This window comes from Acomys russatus, chromosome 31 (genome assembly GCF_903995435.1).
Source record: "Acomys russatus chromosome 31, mAcoRus1.1, whole genome shotgun sequence".
NCBI classification, from domain to species: Eukaryota; Metazoa; Chordata; class Mammalia; order Rodentia; family Muridae; genus Acomys; species Acomys russatus.
In genome coordinates, this window is record NC_067167.1 from 15,705,191 (window position 1) to 15,729,511 (window position 24,321).

A 24,321-nucleotide genomic window follows, 5' to 3' on the forward strand; every position below is an offset into this window, starting at 1 on the left:
CTCAGAGCAGCACTCCATAACAGAAAAACACCAGGGCAAAACCCAATTCACTTAGAAACTTTGATACAGAAAATAAATTAATTTTAAAACAAAACTGCTTTTTAGAAGTATGTTTAGTTATATTTTTCAAAAGAATCTTAAGACTACTAAAATAAAGATGTACAATAAAGATTCTCCCCCTCAACACTCATGGTCTAAAAATATCTTAATGCCCATGTTATATCCATTCGTTTTGTGTAAGAAAGTAAGAATGAAAAAATTTCATATTAAATACATCAACTGTACAAATATCATATCACTCGATAGTACTCAGATGCCTGTGTAAGTCACAGACATATCTGTTAATGAAATAGCCGTCACTGAATTAAAGAAGCATGGACACATTAGGACTGGGGATGTAGCTCAGTGGATACAGTGCTTGCCTAGCATACATAAAACCTTAGGTTCGAGCCTAAACACCACATAACCTGGGTGTAGTGACATAGACCTCTAATCCCAGCATTCAGCAAGTCAAGACAAGAGGATCAGAAGTTCAAGGTCACCTTTAGCTAACTGGCAAGTCTGAGGCTTTGTGAGACCCTGCCTCAAAACAAACACTCCTGACAATGTCACACTTACTTCTTACTTGAAGTGTCATAGAGGATGACTCTTTTGTCCAGACCGATGGTCACAAACAGCAGGTCATTGATAGGCGAGAAGCAGAGGCCTGAAGCTGGGGCTTTGTGTGTGCTGTCAAAGCTATGGTATGGACTCTGACTGTTCACATCCCACAGAGTCACCACTCCATTATCCGAGACGCTGCCCAGCAGAGACTTCCTGAACAAGGAGTACTTCACGCGCCGGACAGGCTGCAAGAAACACACGAATGTGACTGCAAACATTCACAAGCATGACTTAGGCAGTCTCCGAGTTAAAGACAGACATGTTTTGGCCACAAATCCCACCATGTTTTTTAGTGTGCTGTAAGATGACCCTGCAGCATTTCAATATTCTGTTAGTTGAATATCTGCCATGATTTTACTATCTTGGAAAACACAGCTTCTTCAATCTCCTCCATTTCAGAGGAAAACTGTTACCATAACACAGCCACACTGACCACACTAATTAACCAGGGTTAGAATAGTCACCATAAATACAGGGCCCAACCATAGTCAAATCACAGGAGAACACTGGGAGAGAGTGAAATTACTTTGTGCTCATTTCCTCTATAGCCCTCAGACACTGGCATGTATTGGTCTGTGCGGGGCCTGTGGAGCTGGCGACCCAACACAATCAGCAGCACAGTGAGGTGTAGTAAGCACAAAGGGGATCGGCAGCATCTGCACAGGGCAGGCTAAAGCTCCTCTTGGAAACGTGTCAGCCTGAAGGCAGCGCTGGGCTTTGTCTAAACATTGATCCCCATCAGAACACAGGCTTCCTTTCTAGTTTATCTGACCAGAAAATTCAGGCTGAGTAAATAGGTCTTGATTCTAATTGATTGAATTATACCTACTTTTCCTAAAATACTGCTTTCAGATTTCTATTGGTATAATTAACTGTGCTAATAATAAAACAAAACGAAAAGCTTGTGGGAATAACCAAAAAAAGAATAGGACAAAACAGATAAGAGAAAAAGGCTCAAAAAAAGGCATAAGAAATAGATACAGACACAGAGAAATAAATACTTAGATCACACATTCAAACACCTGACAAAACCACAAAACTGGAAGTCATAAAATATATGCAAAACCTACAGGGCAAAAAATAAAAGTAAAAATAAAAAAAGGTTTAGACCTCAACATGGCTTTATGAGATGGAAACCTCAAAGATGCCACTGAGTTTGTCTTATATAGTCCATGCCGGAGAGTAGTCTGTTCTCCAGTGAGGCTCTTGGAGAACAAGTGGGTGTCAGCTGGAGACAGCTTCTGGGCTAGAGAAGGGAGCACGTGTCCATTTCTTTCAGCTCTGAGACCCCATCTGGTCAGACCCGTGCAGGCCTCGAGCACGCTGCCTTCGCCTCTGAGGACACAGGTGCATTGACTCTGCTGTGTTTAAAAGGCTTTGTTTCCCTGTTGTCCTCCCTCCCCTCCAGCTCTTAAACTCTTTCCACTGCCTTTTTCCCCAGGATCTCTGAGCCCTGATGGGAGGGAGTTGATGAAGACATCCCAATTAAGAGTGGCGTGTCCCAAGGTCTCTCATTCTTGCTGTGTACTGTCTGGCTGTGGGTCTCTGTATTTGTTCCCATCTGCTGCAGGAAGAAGCGTCCCTAATGATGGCTGAGCAAGGCACTGATCTAGAGGATAGCAGAATGTCATTAGGAGTCATTTTATTGCTACATTTCTTTTGTAGAATTTGTATTTGGTTTCCCCCTAAGTCTCTGGGCTACCTAGTCTTAGGTTCTTGGTTACCCAGGAAGCATCGGGTAAGAGTTCCATCTCATGGAGTGGACCTTAGGTCAAATCAAGATTGGTTGGTTATTCCCACAAGCTCTGTGCTCCACTGTACTTGTGTCCCAGCACTGAAGCTTCATTTGGTGATGATGCAGTTGGAGATGTTTCCCTTGGTATTTGGCAGTTTCACTTAGCACGTGTACACACACACACACACACACACACACACACACACACACACACACACACACACACGAGAAAGCTTCTACTGTACTAGGTTTCCATACAACCCCTCAAATGGCCCTTGATTTTAGCTGTCCCTCCCCTCCTCATATCCTCTCAATCGTTGCCTCTTCCCTTCCCCTCTCTCTCTCATCCTCTTGTTCTAGGCTCCACTTCCAATCACCATCCATCCGTAACTACTACTCGATTTCCCGGTCCCAGGGAGTGGTGTTCTCAAGCTGTAGGTCGTGACGCCATGAGGGTCAAAGGATCCTTTTATAGGGCTGTCTAAGACCATCCTGCACCATCAGATATTTACTTTATGGTTAATAAAATTAGCAAAATTACAGTTATAAAGTAGCAATGAAAATAATTTTATGGTTAGAGGTTATCACAATAGGAGGAGCTATATTAAAGGGTCACAGCATTAGGAAGGTTAAGAACCACTCTCTGTCATTCTACAGATTATAGTTTACTTATGTGACTTAACAACTAACATCCACATATAAGTGAATACATACCCTATTATTCTTTCTGGGTCTGGGTTACCTCACTCAGGATGATTTTTTTTTTTCCTAGTTCCACTCATTTACCTGCCAATTTCACTTTCTTTAATGACATAATAAATATTCCATTATATAAATGTACCACATTTTCCATACCCATTCATCTGTTAACAAGACATCTAGGTTGCTTTCAATTTCTGGCTATTATAAACAGAGCATCAATTAACAGGACTAAGAAAGTGCCTCTGTGGTAGGGGGAAGCCTTCTTTGGGTGTTATGGCCAAGACTGGCATAGCTGGACCTTGAGGAAAATTGAGTCCCATCTTCTTCAGGAACCACCACACTGACTTCCATAGTGGTTGTGTAAGTTTGCACTCCCATTAGCAGTGGATGCGTGTTTTCTTTATCACATTCTCGCCACCATCTGCTGTCATTTCTTTTATTGGTCTTGGCCATTCTGACTGGTGTAAGATGATTTGCATCTCCCTGACAAGTAAGGACTTTGAACATTTAAGTGTTTCTCAGCCATTTGAGTTTCCTTTTTTGAGAATTCTGTTAATAGATCTGTACCCCATTTTTTAATTGGGCTATTTGAGTTCTTGAGCTCCAGTTCTTTTAGCTCTTTACATAATTTTGAATATTAGCCCTCTCCTAGAATTAGAGTCAGTAAAAATCTTTTCCCATTCTGTAGGCTGTCGCTTTGTCCAAATGATGGTGTTCTTTGCCTTCCAGAAACTTTTCAGTTTCATGAGATCCCATTTATTAATTGTCGATCTTGGTGCCTGTGCTAATGGTGTTCTGTTCAGAAAGTCTTTTCTAACCTGATGCACTATGTAAACTAAATGTTAGTGCACTTTGGTATCAGCAGCACACAATTTATTATGCAGTTATCTGCCTTGGCACTTTAAGTATCAATGATATTTTTTCTTACAACACATTATCATTATGTAAGAATGCATTTGTTTTTTTTAATTGGTTGTTTATAAGTAAAAAACATATAATAAGGGGTCGGCAAACTTAGTCCTAAATAAACTGAAAGTAAACACACTATCATTCTGCAAAAGTAGCTGAAGACATTATATCAACGAATAATCCTAACTGTGTAAACTTCATTTACAAAATTTACAAAAATAAATAATCAGCCACAGGCTAAGGAATTCTCATATCCACTATGAGTTCTTGGAAGAAAATTTAAGTAACAAAGAGAAAATTCATCTGTGACCTCAGCAACTACAGAAAAACTCCTTATAGCTTTGGAGGTGCCTCTTAAGGATCTTTCTGTATGTCTATGTGTGTTCGGTGGAATAGAACAGATACCTGGGGTTACATTCTACTATGTATGACACAGTCATGTCAGTAAAATGTCGTCTGCTTGATTTCACAGCTGGATAATATAAAAATGCACATTTACACTAATTTATTCCTTCCAGTTTCCAACAAATATATCATTTCCCAAAGTTGCTGATTTAAGATGATTTGCATTCCTGTTGTTCAATGCTCTTCAGAGATACTGAGTTAAGAATACTAAGTAAATATTTAGTTTTTTCTTCTTATGAATTGTCTATTAATCTATTTGGGCTATTTTCTATTGAGATAGTAAGAATTTTTAAAAGCTAATTTGCAACTGTTTTTAGAGTAAGGCCATTAATGCTCATACAGACTGCAAATATTTTCTCCACTTCCTTTTAGTTTTGTTGATTCTTGTTCTGTCATACCTGGGCTACAGAAACAGTCTCAAGGCTTCTGGCCAAGCCTTTCCACCTGTGCGCCCTCCTCCTCTGGAGTTCAGCAGGGTTTTCAGCTTCCGGAGCTCCCCTTAGCAGGCCAAGGGCCCTCCTCCAAAAGGAGTGAAATCTTCCGATCCTTGGCTCTCTCTCTGGTTAATCCCAAAGCTACTAATAGAGACATTCATCACCAGGAAGACGCTAAAGAGCTACTACTGCTTCTACTCTGGAGAGATTCCTTACCTATCTTCTGAGAGCTGTCACCAGAGACCTGTTCCCTGAGGACGTCAGTCCCCACTTCACCCTGACTTGTTGGATCTTCCCTAGAGCCCTGTGGACTCTGCCCCAAGTTACTACTGCCTGTTCCTTGGGCCCATCATCCCCTACTAAGTCAGTTACCAATCCTAGAAGTACTTTCAGCTCCCCCTCTTCCTTCTCCATTTTGAAGCGCATGTGCTACCAAATCTCACAGGTTACTAAGCAAACACACACACACACACACACACACACACATACTTTAATCAAATCAAGAAGTTTATAATACAAATTATGCTTCCGTGTTCACTATCAATTCTGTTCCTTTACAAAGAACTGACATCCTAAGGTCAAAAATCACAAAATTAAAGAAAGGAATGCTTTACCTCAGTGGTTTTCAACCTTCCTAATGCTGCGGCCCTTTAATACAATTCCTCATGTTGTGGTGACCCCCCCCCCATCATAAAATTACTTCATAACTGTAATTTTGCTACTGTTATGAATCATAATGTAAACATCTGACATGTGGGATCACGACCCACAGGTTGAGAACCACTGCTTTAAATGTTAGTCCTCAGCTGTTTTTTTCTATAGTCTATAAAACAGTAATTTATTTTTGTATTTTACTATATTTTATGTATTTGAGGTTTTTAACTCAACGATCACTGGCACTTGCTGGATACATATGTTTCAAAGTTTCTCTTTTGCCATTTTTATGTAACACATTTTTCAATGTTTAAGTATTTTCTGTATGGTGCTCCCTGGGTTCTAAACAGCTGAACACCAGCAGCATTGCTAACTGGCTTTCTGGGTGGCCTTGTCAGCTCGTGGGCTCGCTGTTTGGCTACACGTTCATCAGCCTTAGAGTGGACAGAGCCTAGAGACTCAAGCACATGCAGCAGTCTGAGTTACTAGTCTGAGAGTAGGGTGCATGCCTTAAATAAGAGCCACTTACCCCACTGGCTTTTGCTTGAGGTGGGGGGCAGTGTGGAAGCAGTTAAAGGTTCCTGACCATGGCTGTCTGTTAAGATGCTGCTCGGAACTGTGGGCTCCCACACCTTGGATATTTGCCTTTCATCCTTGCACTATCCCCACGCACCTGCACATAATGAGCCTGTACCCCTTTTCTCTTGTTAATCTACTGTCAGTTCTTTCTGGCAGATTCAATTACTAGCCTACAGAGAACAGACAGTAAAGCTGTCTGCTGGGTTAATTTGTCCTTTGTAAAAGTTACTTTTTGTTTTCTTTTCCTTTGCCAGGCATCTTATACTCTAAAGGAAAGATGCACCTAGCTGATTAAGATAGGAACACAAGAAACATCATTCATTAGACCTCCTGCTCGCTTATCCGTATTTAGATTCACAGAGCTCAGAACATCTGCTGCCTATCGGTACCATCAGAGTAAGTCAAGGAACCAGACACCTCAGGACTGACGACTGCTCCAGTGCCCACTCACTGTCCACAACTAAAAACATTAGCTCCACAATGAACCTGCTCCTAAGTGTTATCGAAAAAAGTCAAATCAGAAGAGATTTATAATAATTTTAAAATAAGTGCTTGTTGCGATTATAAAAATTTGGAAAAATATCTAGAACAGAAGAATCTTTACATAAACAGTGACATTAAGTAATAACAAGCATACAATCACTGGAAATTAGTTAGGAGGATTAAGCATGCCTGGGACACAACACGGTGACAAAAGAAAGGCAGAAGACAAGTTTAGACAAAGAAAATGACTGTGTAAGAAAGACAAAGCTATATATAGAAACATATAAGATAATATTTTTTAAATAATTTCCACTAATGTTAGGAAGAGAAAAACATGAAAAATATATTTGAAATAGGTACAAAGTGTCAATTTATTTTATGCTCACATAATAATAAAACTGCTGAAGAATATATTACAGGGACAAGGCAAAAACATAACAAATGCTAAAGAGATTGTTATTAAGGATGTGTTATTATGCCAAATATTTTTCCCAATGTAAGTTATACTAATGCTCCTGTAAATTTAAAGATCACTAATCTAGAAATCAAGCCTTGTAGTCAAACTTTTTGGGTATAAATCCATGTAAAACATAAAGAACTTGAAATTAAAAATGTTCTGTAGTGCCAGAAATAGAAGTAGGATTTCCTAGGGTTCCTACAGCTGAGCTGTACCCTGGCGCTAAGGCATTCTTTACAAAAGGCCATTACTTACGGTTACCATAGCTCTGTACTCAAGCAGGCGTATTAATACTTATAAAACCTATATATTAAACGAAATATCACTTAAAGAAAACAAATGGGTTTAAACATGTATTGTGTTATATTTTAAAATCTCATCTGCTTTACCTAAAATTCTCTTTAAGGCATCTGTAATACAGAGCCACATTTTTAACTGCTTGGGAAAAGGCAACACGGGTTAAACTCTCAGGGAGCCCAAGCTGCTGAACTTGCCCAATGCTGACATGCAATTACAGCTTAAGAAGCCGTCAGACAGCAGCTCCACAGAAGCGGCGGGGGTTCTTTTTTCTTTGGAGAAAGACAAAAACTAATAGCTTCAATTGAGCTCAGACATTTCAAAGTAAGACTCTGAATACATTGAGGCATCCTCATTTCTGATAGGAATTTCAGCCCAATGTAGAGGTAGTGAGATGCCAAGGACTTGTCATGTTCTCTAAGAAGCCAATTTGGTGATTATTACAACCTCAAATCCTTGATTGTATATAGAAACAAACATAAACATTTCAATTTAATCATGGATATGTCTTAACTACTACTTTTTCTCAACAACCCAGAGCTTAGGTACAGTAAAATCAACCAACTCAAAACTAGGCTGAACAACAGTATATCTGAATTTAAAATGTCAATGTCTGACACCCTTGAGATCTTATGAACTGTTTAAACTTTTTAATGAATACTTAATATATTTGAAATCTTAAAAGGATTTTAAGAAATCTTATAATAGAATTTTTTAATGAATGTTCCTGGCAATCCTATGCTTCTGGTAATAATAGGTAAACTGCAATTAAATTGTAGGGAAAGAATTAATGTAAAAATGCCTTCAAGTATTACGTAAAGCAAAACCTGAGCGTGCAGAACCATTACACTGACTTTCCTAAGAGATCTAGATCGTATCTTTATATATATAAAGAGGCCAATTTCTATTGCCTTGCTTATGCATTTTTCTCTTACTGGTATAGCTTATCAGAGAATATGAAATAATATAGTATATAAAAAGATAACTATTTGTCCTAGGCAGAGGGAAAAATGCACCTTAATTTTTTCTTTACCTTCTTACCATCACACACACACACACCCTACTGCATTCAGTTATGCTGCCTATATATGCATGCGTTTAAGACTACCTACTTAAGTATTGGGAAGCCTACACGGGGTCTCATTCCTGAAGAAAACAGCTGTCACTGACAACCTGTAGCTCTACCTCTGGATGTAGAGCCTTGTCAGAAAAATAATTCCAGAGGATAAATTATACTGGTAAATTAGCAGGGGTTGAAGGGAGTACAGAAACTGGAGATGTTCAAACCAGGTTGAGGAAATAAACTGCAGAACTGATTTTAATGTCAATATAATGATTCACTAAAAGCTCCCAACAGTAGCTGACACTCACTGATCTCTTAGCCTAGTATTGCCAAGTAAATACAAAGCCTGCTCAAGCCCCTGCAGAGGTGCAGCTGCCCACAGAGGAGACGGCTGCCCAGGACGAGCTCCAGTTCTGACTGGTTTGGACGTACACTGGAAATGAGCTCTGCACTTCACACTCCTTCTAAACTAGAAGATAAGCTTAATTCAGTTTTCTGATGAGAACTAATCAACTAAAATCCTATGAAAATCAACTGTGCTTCAATCCATCACCTAGGATTTTAAGGGTTTTTCTTTTCATGTGAGAAAGAGATACAGATAAGCATTAGATTCTCACACACCTCGAAGCTTCTGTGTCTTATCTGCCACAGGGAAGGAGTGAGAAGGAGCTCTACAGGGGCAATGGTAGAAGGGCAGGGGAAGAAATGAAGTGGAGGGCCGTATTTGGCAAGGAAGGCTAATACAAACAGAGAAGGAGGCAGGAGGTTAAATAACTGAAGATGTTTGGAAAAGCCATAGGGAATTTATATTCTTTTATGTTTACCTGAAATTACAAATACATGTGTACACACACACACACACACACACACCAATGAAGTTATACCACATAAAGTGATAATGTTTCCAAGAGCCGTAGACCAATTGTTCTCAATCTGTGGGGCATGACCCCTTTGGGGGTCAAATGTCCTTTTCACAGGGGTTACCTAGACTACCAAAACCCACAGATATTTACATTACAATTCATAACCCTGGCAAAAGTACCATTATGAAGTATCAATGAAAATCATTTTATGGCTGGAGGTCACCACAACATGAGGAGCTGCATTAAAGTGTCTCAAGGAGGCTGGGAACCACCGCCAGAGATCATCTATTTAAACAAAAACTCCAGGACTAAGTGAGAAACTTCCTTTTGGTCAGGGAAGTCCAAAAGACCCCAAAACAATACAGGTTGCCACCATTGCCTTTTGCTGTCTTCCAAAATTTGGAGGCAAGACCCTGTTGCTGAAGACACCACATACTTTGGTCTCAGGGCTTAAGGAGTCAAGCCGGTACTGACTGGAGCTGGAAAGCTCCTCCCTGAGGACCTGCCACAGAGTGCTGCCATGCAAGCTCCCAAGAGAGGAACGTTATCAACAGTCCTACACTCCTGTACAGCCTGTGCACCACAATAACAACTGGCCTGCCAGGACACACACTGGGAATAGGGACACTGTATTTGGGAGTAAAGCAACAGTTGTTTAAATGGACTTAAGGCCCACTCAACAGGAGGGAGCTCATGCCTAACCCTGTAAACCTGGCCAAGAACCCATGGCTCGAGAGCTCAGACACTAGAGGAAGGAGCTTCAGATACCCATGGTCATCAATAATCACTCACAACTTCCACCAACCTAGAAAGCGAGCCAGGAGGAAGCAAGGCTACAGGAGCAGCTGACCCTCGGTGGCTCTGGGATCCCAGGGTGTGGGATCACAGTTCTCCACTGTAAATTAAGAGCAGCAGACTGACTAACAGCAAAGCCTGAATGAGGAGAACACAGTGGGACTCAGTGACCACTGGTGGGAAACAGCAAACAGCAGCAAGTCCTCTGTGTATGTAGTATGTCCAGCAAGTACAGGAAATCAGAAGCATGAACATACTCATGGCCCTAACTAACTTGCATGGTACTAAAGAGCCAGGCAAACATTTATGGATTCGCTATGCCCTAGTACAGAACACAACACAAACAACATGTCCACCTTAGAAAAAAAAATCTACCTTAGTGGAATTATCTCTAGAAATTTTCAAAGAATGTTAGCAGGGAATAGACTTATCAAAGCATTTCTCATTCTTTTAAGAAAAAAATTAACTATTTTTTTTAACCAAGGAAAATATCTAATTGACTAATTTTTCTTTTAATAAGTTTCCCTAAAGATTTCTGTACTAACTAGAAATGTCTAAGTAGGCTTTGATTATTTTAACTACCACATTAAAAAAAAGAAAAAAAAAGCTAGGGTTTTTTTTTTTTTTCTTCAAAATTTACTTGCCTCTACCTAAACACAGTAATTACCTGTTCCTGAACAATATGTATCAGTCTTACAGCCAATACAGTTTAAAGTTTGCAATACTTCTGTCAGTTTTAGGGCTGCGCTACTAGTAGATAGCTGCATTTTGTTAAAGACAGTTATAAGATAGAAAGAAAAATTTAAGTATAGATGTGAATTCATACAAGCAATCTAGTATGTATTATAGTGTACTTTATCTTTTTCAAAAACTACTATTAAAATTATCTGGATGTTTTCTAGCAAGCCAAATAACATTTTGAAATGTTAAAAAATTTAAACTTACTTTCTTATGTAAAATAATTTAAAAATATGTTATCAATTCTATTAAAAACAAAACATAACCAAAAACATAGCATACCTGCTTACTGCCATGGCCAAAAGGTGTACTGGATGTGTTAGTGGTTACGCTGTGTAAAATAATCTCACCACTGAGAGAGCCGGACGCGAGGTAGCAATCGTTCCAATTGTACGCCACACAAGTTACCTCACATTGATGATCCTGTAAGAAACAAATTCAAGAACAGCAGTCCTTAACGCCTGTACTGTGAGGGGCAGAAAAGAGCGGGGCTGTCAGTCAACACCTGCGCTGCCATTTCCCTTCCAACACAACACTGCTGAGCTGATGAGGACACTGCATGAGCAACATGAGTCCCCTCAGCAGACAGCTTCTCAGAGCCATATTACATGTTCGTGTACTGAGACAATAAACAGTCTAGAACGTAACTTAATGCTCGCCTTGCAGAACTGCCTGCGTATTACTGTTCAACTAGAAGACACTAAGATTAGCACCAAAATGACAGAGCAAATGCTAAATAAACAGTGTCATCAAGGGATCAAAAGGAGAAAACCAGGTATCACTGTCAACTGAACTGATTGAGACAGAGACATAGAGTTGAATCCAACCTTAAAGAAAGGATGAGCGTGAGGAGGGATAAAGCACTGGTAAAGCCCAGCACTAAGGAGGGTCATGAGTTAAAGACTAGCCTGTATCACATAGAATATTCTCGGTTAGCCTGAGCTACATAGGGAGGTCTTATCTCAAAAGACAAAGAAGCAAATAAAACAAGAACAGAGGTAAATTATGGGAAAGGAAGAAAACCAGACATGACAAAAGGGAGAGAAAAAGCAACAAGTAAGTCTGCAGTGTCAGGCAGCAGCCGCTCCCACTGGCTGAGTGCCTTCTCCGCTCAGGCTTCACGTACTAACTAGTCAGCCTTTAAAATCCTAAGAGGCGATATCACTTTCCCCATCTACAGATGAGGCATACAGACATGGCAACGTAAGAGACTGGTGCAGCTTACGTATGTGCTAAAGGACAGACTAGGATTCAGCCCCAAGAGAGATGACCAAGCCCTTGGCCCTCCTGACACAAGACTGCTTCCCATATATGAACAGGATCTACTCTGACAGAATGAGAAGTCCAAGACTTCGAACAAACTGAGTTCACAAGGACGGTTTCCAAACATCAAGTTAGAGATGTCTTAACAGGAACATTAACACTAATCTGAGTTAGAATGGTGGAGTGTTTTGTTTTTTAAACAATGCAGTGTTCTGTTATTTACTAAAATAAATATATTAAACTTAATACAAAATAACTAATGGGCTATCAAAACTGCTGTAGCTAGGACATCACACTTCCTTTACAGCTTTATCAAATGATCCTTCAAATATTTCCCCCTCTTCTATCAAAGCACAGTTGCCTGAGGAAAAAAATTTCCTATGCAATAAAATAAGCAACATTTTGTGCATTGTTGTGATAGGGAATTAAGAGTGTGTCACCTAATAGAATTTCTGTGACTTTGTAAAGGAACAGGTCTTCCTAATTTCAGTTGTAGAAAATACATCAACCAACCACAGAAACCAATTTCTCATCACTAGGGAGAAGTAGTTCATTCAATACAGCAAAAATACGTGAAAATAATAATGATGATGATGATGAAAATGCAATATGCATCAACAGCTTTTATGAGGAAAAAAGTTTCAGCTAGACAGCACCTATATTTCCCCCAATAAGTCTCACTTCAATTCTAAAGCACTGCACTTATGAAGGTGAAGTTTGGTAGCTATTCCAAACAGGGTGTGAGCTACCCACTCTATAGAGGTAAAATACATTTGCTTACCTTAAGAGTCCGATGAACTCGTTTTGACTTTAAATCCCAAATATTAACAGTGTTATTTAGGCCTCCACTCGCCAAATACATCGATGTAGAATTTAAATCGACACATGTCTGCTTTTGCTATTTAAATAAACAAACAAAATTAGTTTAAGGGAGCCCAGTGACAACACAGTCTCACCTAACACAGCACACAGGACAGGGAATCTGCTGGTATAAGGCATAAAGACGACGATAAATGCAGCTAAGATTTCACCTCTCATCATCCTCCATGGGAGTCAACAGCTTATTCATTTTAAGATGTCAAGAAAACAGCAAACCTCACTCCAGCGGTTCTCAAGAATGTCACCAAATCTAGGTCAGGGGCTAGTGACAGGGCTCAGTAGCTGACACTTCCTCAGTAAGTGCGATGCTGTGGGAAACCCACCACCAAATACATACACATGCATTAACATATAAACCAAGTAACCTGGCCTCACACTCTTCCTCAATTCAGCAAGGGCACAAATGATCAAGGTGAAATTGCGGAATAACCAACCCTCAATTCCCGGTCCCAACCTATCAACAAGGTATATAAACTCCAATTCTACAATAAATTCCACATGCTTCCCTGCATCTAAATATATTATTACCACTAACCAAACTTTGCCCAAACATGGTTAAAAAAAAAAAAAAAAAAAAAAAAAAAGGCAGCCAGAGCTGGCTTCCGAGCATACCTAGAAGAAACCGCAAACCATCAACCTGCTGTCAGAGCCATATTCCTACTGCATTCTTATCACTGTCTTTCTCATACTAATTCTTCACCAATAAACAACTCTGCATTCCTAACAACAATCCTGTAACCACCTCAAGGCTTCTAAAGAGCTGCTCTCCTCGCCCAGAAGTGAAAATTCACCAAGCCAGGACAACAGACACCAGATGCCACAGAAACCTCCCGTGGCCACTTAGTCTAACTTCTGTAGCAGGGTTTTAGTTCTCAGCAAAACTACTTTCCAATATTTGGCCAGCTTTGCTCAAAGTTTATTGTCTGCTTGAAATCAGAAAGTCAGTTTCTTAAGATTACAACCATATTCAACCAACATTAAAGAATAATGAAAAAAAAAAAAAAAAAAAAAAAAGAATAACGGCTAAACTCACAGAGGTTATCAAGCTATTCTCACAGTAAGAATGTGTCCCCCTAGTGCCATTAGTAACATGGGGCCTGGGCAGTGTTGCAGTGTTTTATATAACCCACAGGAGTGGAATGAAGCTACATTAATTGTTCTTACTTCAGTTGAATGCCATGAAAAATAAACAAACAAACAAAAAGGAGAAATGACATTCAAAGGAGAGTTCATGACCTAATCAAAAGGCAAGCTGTTAGGCTTAGGCAAGTCACTTCACATGTCTGGATACACCCTGAGAAGCAAACAGATGAGTCCTGGATCAACTGTCCCTACCCTGATAGCCAGGCATCCTCAGCTCAGTCTCTGCTCCAAAGAACTCTTACAGATGGCCTCTTCCCACATCCCTACTGGACCAATCAAGACTGCTTTTACCATTTGACCAACAGTACCACCTAACACATACAAAAAGAGCAGATGCATATCATATCAGGGTTCTAACTCTAACACTAATGTTCTTGCAGGTGCCATCCTAGGAATGAACAGGTCTGAAGGAATCAAGATTTACTTTAGAATATGCTTGCACTACATATCCATGTTTTCTAATAACAATTAAAAGAACTTTTAAGATGAAATAGTTAAGGATAGTATCCACCAAAGCCTGATACATTGGGATGCCAGCTGTCACAGGTCCAATTACTGTTAAGAGCTGAGAACAAAATCCATACTTAAAATTGGCTTACCTTGTTGACAGAAGGCCTTTCATGTTAATGTATTTTTAATGCATCTAATAAACTTAAATAACTAATACAAACTGTATGGTATTATAAGAATCCTGTACCCACAAGACCAAAAAAAAAAAAAGCAAAACACACAATTTTTTAATCTAAAAACAAGGTGGTGAAATTTCAAAGTTATATTGTAACGACACTATAGCCATTATAATACCATTAAGACCAATCTGTGCACTTCAAAGAGGAAATACATGAAATTAAAAACAAAAACATGAATCTAAAATTTCATTCTAAAAATAATCTTAAAATAAGTTTCTTTCCCCAAGTAGATAAGACAAAGATAGCACAAACAGCATGTGAGAGAATAGGGCTGGGACCCCCACACAAACAATCACTATATAGTAACAGATATGTTACAAAAAATTCCTAATAAATTCCTTTATTTAAAAGGTGTTTGCAAAAAGCTTTTATAACTGCAGTACATTCAAGATTAGAACGCTAATGGATTCAATTGTCCACATGCTTTATAATACAATTGCTTAAATTAGGGAGGGCTAAAATTACACAAATTAATGGGAATATTTACTAAGTCTTCAGGATGACTCACATTTGTACACATCATGTGTTAAAGGATTAAAGCATACAACAGAATTTGAAGTATAAAAGTTCAAAGTACCTTTTTTTAAATGGGAGGAGTCAAGCTTAGTATAGTAGTTCATGCCTTTAATCCAAACACTAAAGATGCAAAAGCAGCTAGCTCTCTATGACTTCAAGGCCAGCTTGGGGTAAATAGCAAGTTCTAGGCAGCCAGAACTGCATAGGAAGACTGTCCAAATAAACAAACACATTATCAAATAGATTTAAAAAAAAAAAAAAAAAAAGACAAAAAGTGGGTGGAGGTGCTAAATATTGATTTTAAAACATAATGTATCAAAGTGCACCCAGTTGTAGAGGTTGGAGGAACTGATCTGGCTTTGATAATAAATTCAACAGCAGCTTGCTGGTCACTCTTGAAAGGACCAAAGGTCCCACGAGTGCTATTACTGCTATCTTGAAGAGTGTGGTCCACCTGCTGACAAGAGACAGTCACTTCAACTTTACTTCGCCCATCTGCCTCAAACTCCCATTCTACCTTTATCAGGCATTCTCTGTACGTTTCCACACCTGCGCTGGAAGTGAAACTTAAGCTTAAAAAAAAAAAGAAAAAAGAAAAAGCAGCAGCAGCAAGAATAAGCAATACTTTTTTGTTGGCTGTTATTCTTTCTGAAGAATAGCTTTTGTGAATGTGTGGATGGAAATGAGGAAACCAATACTATCCTGAATGAACTTAAGAACAGAAGAATAAAGAAATAATATTCAGGGAGAGCTTCACTGTGTGCTGGGGGCTGGGGCAGGTCCCTGCGTGCTCAGTGGCCAGTGTCTAAAGCAGAAGGGTGCCTTCTGAAACAGTCTTTGTGGATGACCCTGCACACAGTCAACAGGGGCAAGTCAACCTAGTGACCTAGTCACACATCAACAAGAGGGGAAAGAGAGGGTGCCTCCTAATGAAATCTAAGGCCTCAACTATTCTAAAGTTTAGGTGAAAAATGTTTTTAAACACAATGAACCATAACAAGTAAGTCACTGTCACTTAAGCAAACTGAGATTTTAAAACAATTTTAAAAAGCAAATAACTTACCCCTTCAGCAAGCTCCAAAAGTGGGACAGGCTTACATTTGCAACTTGACACCACTATTTTGTCACCACTGGAAGATGCTGTCACTAGAAAGTTGTCTAAATGAAGAGTTAGGAAACATCAAACAGTCCATGGGCACCCACAGCACCCAACTATGGTCACGGGAGCACAGGCATGTGATCATCACCAAGGCAAGTACACAAATACAGCACATACACCAGTGTTCAAAATGGTTCCAGTTACCAACTGCTAAGTCTCCCTCTCTGGACAGCAGAGACGATGCCTCCCTTCTGGCTATGCTACCATTTGAAAGCTCTTAGCCCATGTGAAACACTACTCCCTTCCCAGAGCGGGCCAGAAGGTCTAACTTTATCCTTTCAGAAGTGAGAGCACGATAAAAGCAGCATATGCAAATAATAATCAGCTTTTTCATGTACAAAATCTGTTCAGGGACTTACTGATCCAGTGCTCAGTACCAACCTCTGTTAGAAAGCTGGTATCCACGTGACTCTCCTATTCCTTCTAACAGAAAAATGAAGACTGATATTTTCTCAGGACTAGAGTCACGATCGCAGATGCTTCGACTATGAATATATTATGAATGAATATTATAGACAGCATACTAAATACAACTGAGTGTGGCTAAATAAAAATGGCATATGTTATACAAACTTAAACTGTTTTAAATTAATCTTAAGCTAAAATTTTAATTTACTCTATATGAATTTTATGAGTAATAAGTAAACAGAAACAATGCAACTATTTTGAACCAAAATGATTAAATAATGTAATCAAGAACAAGAGTCTGATTTTAAAAGTCAGAGCACATTAAAGTAGGAGAATGTTTTGTACTTGTTTGTGTACGTCTGTGCATGCACACTCACACACATCCCAGTCCAGGTCTGGAAGTCAGAGGACAACTCATTCTCTCCTCCCAGCTACTAGGTTCAGCGAATTCAGCGCATCTGGTTGGGCAGCGAGCACCCTGACCCTCCAAGCCATCTCACTGGCCCCAGAATACAAGACTTTTAAACTTTCAACTTTAGGAAGCAAAGTCTATGTGTGGAAGCAATGAAAACATCTAAGTAATCCTAACTATACTATTTTGACAGTGTGCATAACATTCAGATACTTTACAACTAGAGCATGGATTGGAATATTGTGTTTCTTTGTTTTGGGGACAGTCCCAAATGTCACAACTCATTTTGTAGCCTGAGGCACCCTTGAGATTGCTATGATCTTTCTACTTCCACCTGGCAGATGCTAAGGCTACAGGCATGCACCACCACCACGCCGGATTCCACACATGCTTACCACCAACCTTAGGGTGTCACTCACGTGAGGCAAGCCTCTACCAACTGAGTGACACCCCAGACCAAATGGTATTTAAAAGAATAAAGAAGTTTATTTACTTTGAACTATGTCTGAACTCCACTGCAGTCAAAGATAGAGCATCATCTTCTACCCTCACAATGACGTCTCTAAGAAACAGCTAAGCTATCAACACAAGCCGCTCATCATAAGAATAGAGTCCAAGACTCTCTGGCTTGTGAACTATCAAATGAATCAGCACACTGCCGAAATCCACAGAGCCAGTTGCCAATGCCCTCTCTTCTAACACAACTACAGGCTTGCTTTTTCATTCCAGGCACTTGCACATCTCTGAACCGAGTAGGCCCCGGTAAGAGTTGGGTGGAAACGCCACTATCAATTACAGAGCAAGCTACACACATCATTTCCAGGGGAGATAAAATCATTGCTACCAGCACAGTGCCATGATGAGAAGCCATCGTCTGCTTCAGTCTGTCACACTTTACCCCTTAGGACACAGAGAAAGAACCACAGGAAGATAAAAGGGGAAACTAGTTTCTAGGTTTTCTTGTAGTTTTAGAAGTTATGAGAGAAATGCGTAAAGAGAGAAATCCTGTAAAGAAACCAAAATGAACTAAGTTCCCTAGCACTTCACAGTAACCCTGACCCCAACTGGAATTTATACACTGGGACTCTGAACTGCTGTGTCTGGAACTCTGTTCTTCGGGAACAAATGGCATGAATACCACAGCCTCACTGGGAGCACGACTAACAAGACGATCTCTGCACAGAACCAGGACCAGCTTCTCAGAGTCACACAGCAGCACTACCTCATTGCCACACCAGCCATTATGGAGTGTACTTGCCAATGCCAGCTCCTGGTAACACTCCCTAAAACAAAGCTAAGCAGGAAAAAACAAACAAAAAACCCCACATCCTATTAAGATTTCTTTTCTTTTTTTTTTTTTTTAAAGAATTGGTTTTTTTTTTTTTCAATAGTCCCAGAAAGGGGGAGAAGGGGGGAGAATAAAGCTGTAAAAACTAAAAATAGAGAATCAACTTCATGTACTTGCCACTCTCCTTAAAATAGTTACCACATGACAGGCTGGAGAGTCCTTCATGCAAGTTTGATTAATAGAGCATTGAAGTAATTGGTTTTACTGCTCTAATGCAAAAATCAAGAAATGATCAAGAGGGAAATTTTAATTCAATAAGAAAAGTTGTCATTTGTTATGTATGTGTAAGAGCAGGCATTTGAAATTTAAAAATCCTAATATGTTTGTTCATAAATCAGTCATATTCTAAAGCCTTGTCAGTTTCCCTTTCATCAGGAGAAATATTAATACTTTGATACTGCTAAAAACCAGACAATTCTTAACACTTAATGGCTGTTTCAAAGCAGTTATGTGATTCATGGAAGATTAATCTCTAGCATATCAATGGCAGAGTATTTTTACATCAAGAGAACTCATCTACGGTGCTTCATCTACAGCAGAGGTCTTCCAATGCGGGTGAGTCCAGCAATGCAGGAGGCAATTTTGGACCATCACAACTGAGAGTTAAAAGCATTTGGTGGTTGGTAGCAGAGGTCAGGAACATTTCTTAGGATCCTACAATGCCCAGGAAAGCCCTCGCAACAAAGACCTGCCAGCCCCAACACAGCAATGATGTGAGGACGATAAACCCTAACTTAAAGGCTCCCCCCACTGCTCTCCCCCAACCCTGGTTCCCCATTCAGAGGCTCACCAATACAGGAAGTATACCAATCAGAGTGCAGGAAAACTCAATCCATTTTGTCTGTTGGGAAATGATGCTCTTTTCAACACAGACAGAAAAGACAAACCCAAGCATACCATCAATATGATATAAATGATAGACAACTGGTTTTTTAATCTCCTCCATCTTGCTTCTGTCCCCAAGTTCTCAATGATTTCCAGAGCCAACTCACAAATACACAAATGGAGATGTAGAAAAACCATTCTAAAATCTCCCAGATGCTCTCCTGTTCTTACTTAATTCCATGTATTCAATAATATGTAGACAATGTAGCTAATTCTACTGCCCGTATCGGAAGACTAACAATATTCAGCAAGTTTGAATGAGGTTCAAGTGGGTTGCAACCAAATTTTTTTTTAAAAAGAAAAATCAACAAAGAAAAGTAGAGCTCATGTATATATACTATTTTTATCAGTGTTTTTTTTTAATCTATGGTAGTCACACAAAATATGTTTCTTTTCACAGACCAACACAGTTTCACTGATTATTAAAAACTAATAAAAAGAGGTTTTTTTTTTTTAAGGATACTATTGTTGCTCCAACATATTGAACTGATTCCATGTGGTGACGTGTGCGGGTTGAATTTATCCACCAATGTCAGAAATGAAGCGTCCCATATTTTAATATCATCTCCTGATGAAGCAAATCTGAGGCTTTCCTGCATGACTGAACCTATGAAAAATTTAGAACAACTTATTTAGAACACAATTATGAAAATGCAATTTAAGAGTTGAAATGAAAAAAAAAAAGAGTTGAAATGCCCCTAATCTAAAGGAAGTGGCATTACTTGTCCATTTCTGTCCATTTTTATCCCAAACAGCATGCAAACCCCACACACACACACAACCAGTACACGTGATCTAAACACCAGCCAACCGCATACTCTTAGCTCATCCTTCCAAGAGTCCCCCTACCATCTACAATAAACCCAAGCTCCTCAGCCTGCCTTCCAGGATAGCCATTCCTGTGTGACTCTCCTACCTCTCCTGCCTGAGGCCACCAGATCTTCTTCATGTCTACATCAAGCCAAGGTCATCCTCACCTTAGTGGCTCTTCACCTGCTGCCCGCCCCCTACCTGGAAAGTTCCCCCCAGGCTCCCCTAAACCATTTCCTTATCATTCCGGTCTCAGCTCAAAACATCTCTGCTTCTAAAAGGTAGGTTCCCCACCTGCTGTGACAAAGGCAGCCCGGTACCAGCTAAGCTATATTCCAATTCACGTTTCCCCGACCATGGAACGTCTGTTGTCTTATTTGTTCCCCTAACAACGTCTGCCTCCTCACACAGGAGTTTTGAAATATTCCTGATCCATAAGTACTCCACAAAGAAATGTACTAAATAATATTCTCATCTTAAAAAAAAAAAAAAAGGGAGGGGGGAAGGGCTGGAGAGATGGCTCTCAGAGTTAAGAGTACTGTCTGCTCTTCCAGAGGTCCTGAGTTCAATTCCCAGCAACCACAGGTTGCTCACAACCATCTATACCCTCCAATGGCCTCCTCTGACATGCAGGTGGTACATGCAGATAGAGCACTCATACACATAAAATAAATAAATTAATTTAATTTTTTAAAAAATGTAGCCTAAGCTGGCATTCCTAGAACTCTGAATCCCCTTATCCCAAGTTTTCCAAACTCTAAAACTAGCAACACGGTTAAAGAAGCTGCCACTTGTGCCATGGCTTCTCCCTTTTTGTTCAGTGTGATGCTCCAAACACGTAATTCTGACAAAGTGATGCCATAAGCCATAACCATCTAGAAGAAAGCAGAGAGGCTGCTCCAGGCACTCTGAAGGGCTCCAAGTAATGCTTTAATCCCAGCACTCAGGAGGCAGAGGCAGATGGATCTTTGTGAATTCCAGAAGAATCTCTGTGAGGTCAGCCTATTGTTTTTGAATTATCTGTATTAATAGTATTATCAGTATGCCCGGCTAACAATCAATTAAGGCACTGACCCTTTTTATATTTTAAAATAGCCTTAGTTACCCTGGGGCAGGACAGATATCACTCCTCTAAACTACTTCCCATAGTGGGACAGGTATGGGATTCCTGTCCCAATCCCTTGCTATCTGCTCCTAATAATTTCTATTAAGCTACCTCCCATCCATAATCCCAAATACATGCTGATGTTCTTCACCTGGGCCAAATCCTCTATCCTCGCCAGCCATGTGCTTCTCCTCCATCTAACCCATGGCGGCCTTCTCCTTCTTCTCTAGGGACCCTCTTGCCTTCCCTCAATCCTTCTTCCCAGAATTCCTCTCTCTTTCTCTCTATAACCCTGGGAACCTTAACCACACCTCTATCTCCTCTGCCCGGCCCAGGTGGGATGGCTTTTTATTAATCAAAAGGTGGGTCATAGAGACAGCAAGCAGTAATTAGCATCAAAATACATTAGAACCATCTCCCCAACGGCTGCCTATTCTACAGAGCTAGTTCCCCAGGACAGCTAGACACACACACCAAAAACAAAAAACAAACAAAATCTGGGGGTGGTGGGGGGAGGGACACAAGAGAGAAGAAAAGAAATATACTCACACCCAGAATGGGTGGTACAAGAATACTGTATTGTAGGTGGTGGTGCACCCCTCTAATCCCAGGCAGAGGTGATTTGTGGCCAGCCTGGTCTACAGAACTAGTTCTAGGGCAGCCAGGGAAACACAGGGGGGAAAACTGCCTTTAGCCAGGCCGTGGTGGCACACACCTTTAATCCCAGCACTCAGGAGGCAAAGGCAGCCAGATCACTGTGAGTTTGAGGCCAGCCTGGTCTACAAAGTGAGTCCAGGACAGCCAAGGCTACACAGAGAAACCCTGTCTCAAAATACCAAAATAAAATAAAATAAATAAATAACTGCCTTTAAAAAGAAGCAAACAAAGCCGGGCGTGGTGGTGCACGCCTTTAATCCCAGCATTCGGGAGGCAGAGGCAGAGGCAGGCGGATCGCTGTGAGTTCGAGGCCAGCCTGGTCTACAAAGTGAGTCCAGGATGGCCAAGGCTACACAGAGAAACCCTGTCTCGAAAAACCAAAAAAAAAAAAAAAAAAAGAAGCAAACAGAGCCAGACGGATCACTGTGAGTTCGAAGCCAGCCTGGTCTACAAATCGAGTCCACGACAGCCAAGGCAACACAGAGAAACCCTGTCTTAAAGAAACAAACAAACAAGAGTATTGTATTATTATCCAATAAGAAACCTTTGACAATAAAACTAACTCTATTGCCTGTATCTAAAGACTAATATAAGGGAATGAGCATGAATGAAATGGGTTGCAAGCCAGTTGCTTTGTTGTTATTTGTAAATAAAATCACTGGAGAAAACCAGGGCACAGCATATGTACTATCTTTTAATCCATGTTTTTTAATCTATGGTAGCCACACAAAATATATTTCTTTTTCTAGGTCAACACCGTTTCATTGATACTTCAAGTCTAATAAAAAGTGGTCACTTTTTCCCCCTAAAGAATGCTACTGCTGCTCCAACGTTGAAATGATTTCATGTGGACACTGAATTTATCCACCACTGTCATAGACCAGACCAAAAGCTGTCACAGACAGGCCCGCATTATCACCATTATCTCTTAAGGAGCTCCGGAGAAGAAAATAAAAAGCATAAACCACCCGTTTCCAAAAGGGGGGGGGGAAGTATTTTAAAGTTTATGGAAAGGATCAAACTTTTAGCCAGAAACTCCCATGATTCATTGTGCTTTCAGGTTACTGCAGTGTATGAGTGGTCCCGTGGTAGAAGGGGCCCTGCCAGGTGCTGCTAAAAACTTTTAGAGTCACCTGTTGAATTACAGCAGACAATGTTTCTTACTTGGTAACCACAACATGTACCTTATGTCCCCTTGTTGCCCTGCTCAAGGAAAAACAAAGCGTGCCAAAGTAGAACTCTTAAGAGCAGCGAACACAACTGCGAGGTGCTGCTTCTACGACCCTACAAAAGGTGCCTGCTGGGCAGTGTGGAGCAATAACGGGTGCATCAAGGGTCCTCAAAGCTGAGTTAAGCAACCCGCCCAGCTTAAGCCGATGCTGACATCAAAGAGTCTTCTTCTCCCCGATTCCCTCCGCTGGCCTTCTGAGCTCTGACATCAGTCCCTCAAGAGGGGGGGAGGGTCCCCCGAAAGAAGGGCTACAGCGACCAACAGCACACTTGGCTGAAGAAGAGTTTTCCGGAGTCGCCTTCCTCTGGAGCCCAGGCCGAGGGCGGCTGCGCTCAAAAGCCCCGGCAGGGAGCGGGACCTGAGCCTCTCCGGGTGAGCTGGCCGCCGGGGGCAACTCTCGGGCCGGCGACCCCGTCCCGTCCCGGGCCACTCTCCGCCGCGCGCCCCGGCCCGCGCAGCGAAGGCAGACCTCGGGGTCCCCCGCCACCCTCCCTGGCCCTGGGTACGGTGCTCACAGGCCCGCTACCCAGCGGAACCTCACCTCTCAGGCGCGGGGCCACAAGGGAGGGGGCCCAGCTCCAGCCGCTCCTCGCTGCGCTTCCGGCTCCCGCCTCGACTGTTAAACTTGGGCGGCCGGAAGTCCCGCCCCAACTGACGTCACGGGAGAAGCCGCGCTCTGAGCGTTCCGCTGAGTGGCAGCCCCCACCCTGGGGCGGTGCAAAGGAAGTTATTCTAGCCTGTAGCTACTGCGCCTTTGTCGCTGTGCCAGGCGCCTTGTTAGCCTCTGAGTGTGTGCACTAGTGGGTTTAGCATAGAGGAATAAGAGATTTGTGAACACACAGGTCCCTGGCCTGATAGAGCTTACAGTCCAGTGTAGGAAACTAATGCTATAAATTCAGTATGTAAGCGGAACTGTGGGAGCGCACGCCTTTTAATCCCAGCACTCTGGAGGCAGAGGCAGGTGGATCTCAGAGACCAGCCTGATCTACACAGTGAGTTCCAGGACAGCCAATGTTACACAGAGAAACCCTGTCTAGGG

General features: G+C 41.0%; 1 protein-coding gene across 2 annotated transcripts in view; it reads right to left on the minus strand.

Annotated features, from left to right (window-relative positions):
- Nedd1 (NEDD1 gamma-tubulin ring complex targeting factor) overlaps positions 1 to 23,921 on the minus strand; it is a 43,132-nt gene extending 19,211 nt beyond the window's left edge. Inside the window, exons 1-6 of one of the 2 annotated variants that reach the window (XM_051172796.1) lie at positions 23,824 to 23,921; positions 19,943 to 20,086; positions 16,331 to 16,425; positions 12,822 to 12,938; positions 11,060 to 11,200; positions 619 to 848 (exon numbers count right to left, since the gene is read on the minus strand). In XM_051172796.1, coding sequence (XP_051028753.1) covers positions 619 to 848; positions 11,060 to 11,200; positions 12,822 to 12,938; positions 16,331 to 16,425; positions 19,943 to 20,078 — 719 coding nt within the window. In that variant the 5' untranslated portion in view covers positions 20,079 to 20,086; positions 23,824 to 23,921. Of the gene's footprint in view, positions 1 to 618; positions 849 to 11,059; positions 11,201 to 12,821; positions 12,939 to 16,330; positions 16,426 to 19,942; positions 20,087 to 23,640; positions 23,731 to 23,823 lie in introns of those variants that run through there. The other variant, XM_051172797.1, reaches the window with a different exon arrangement.
- Positions 23,922 to 24,321: the final 400 nt, after the last annotated feature.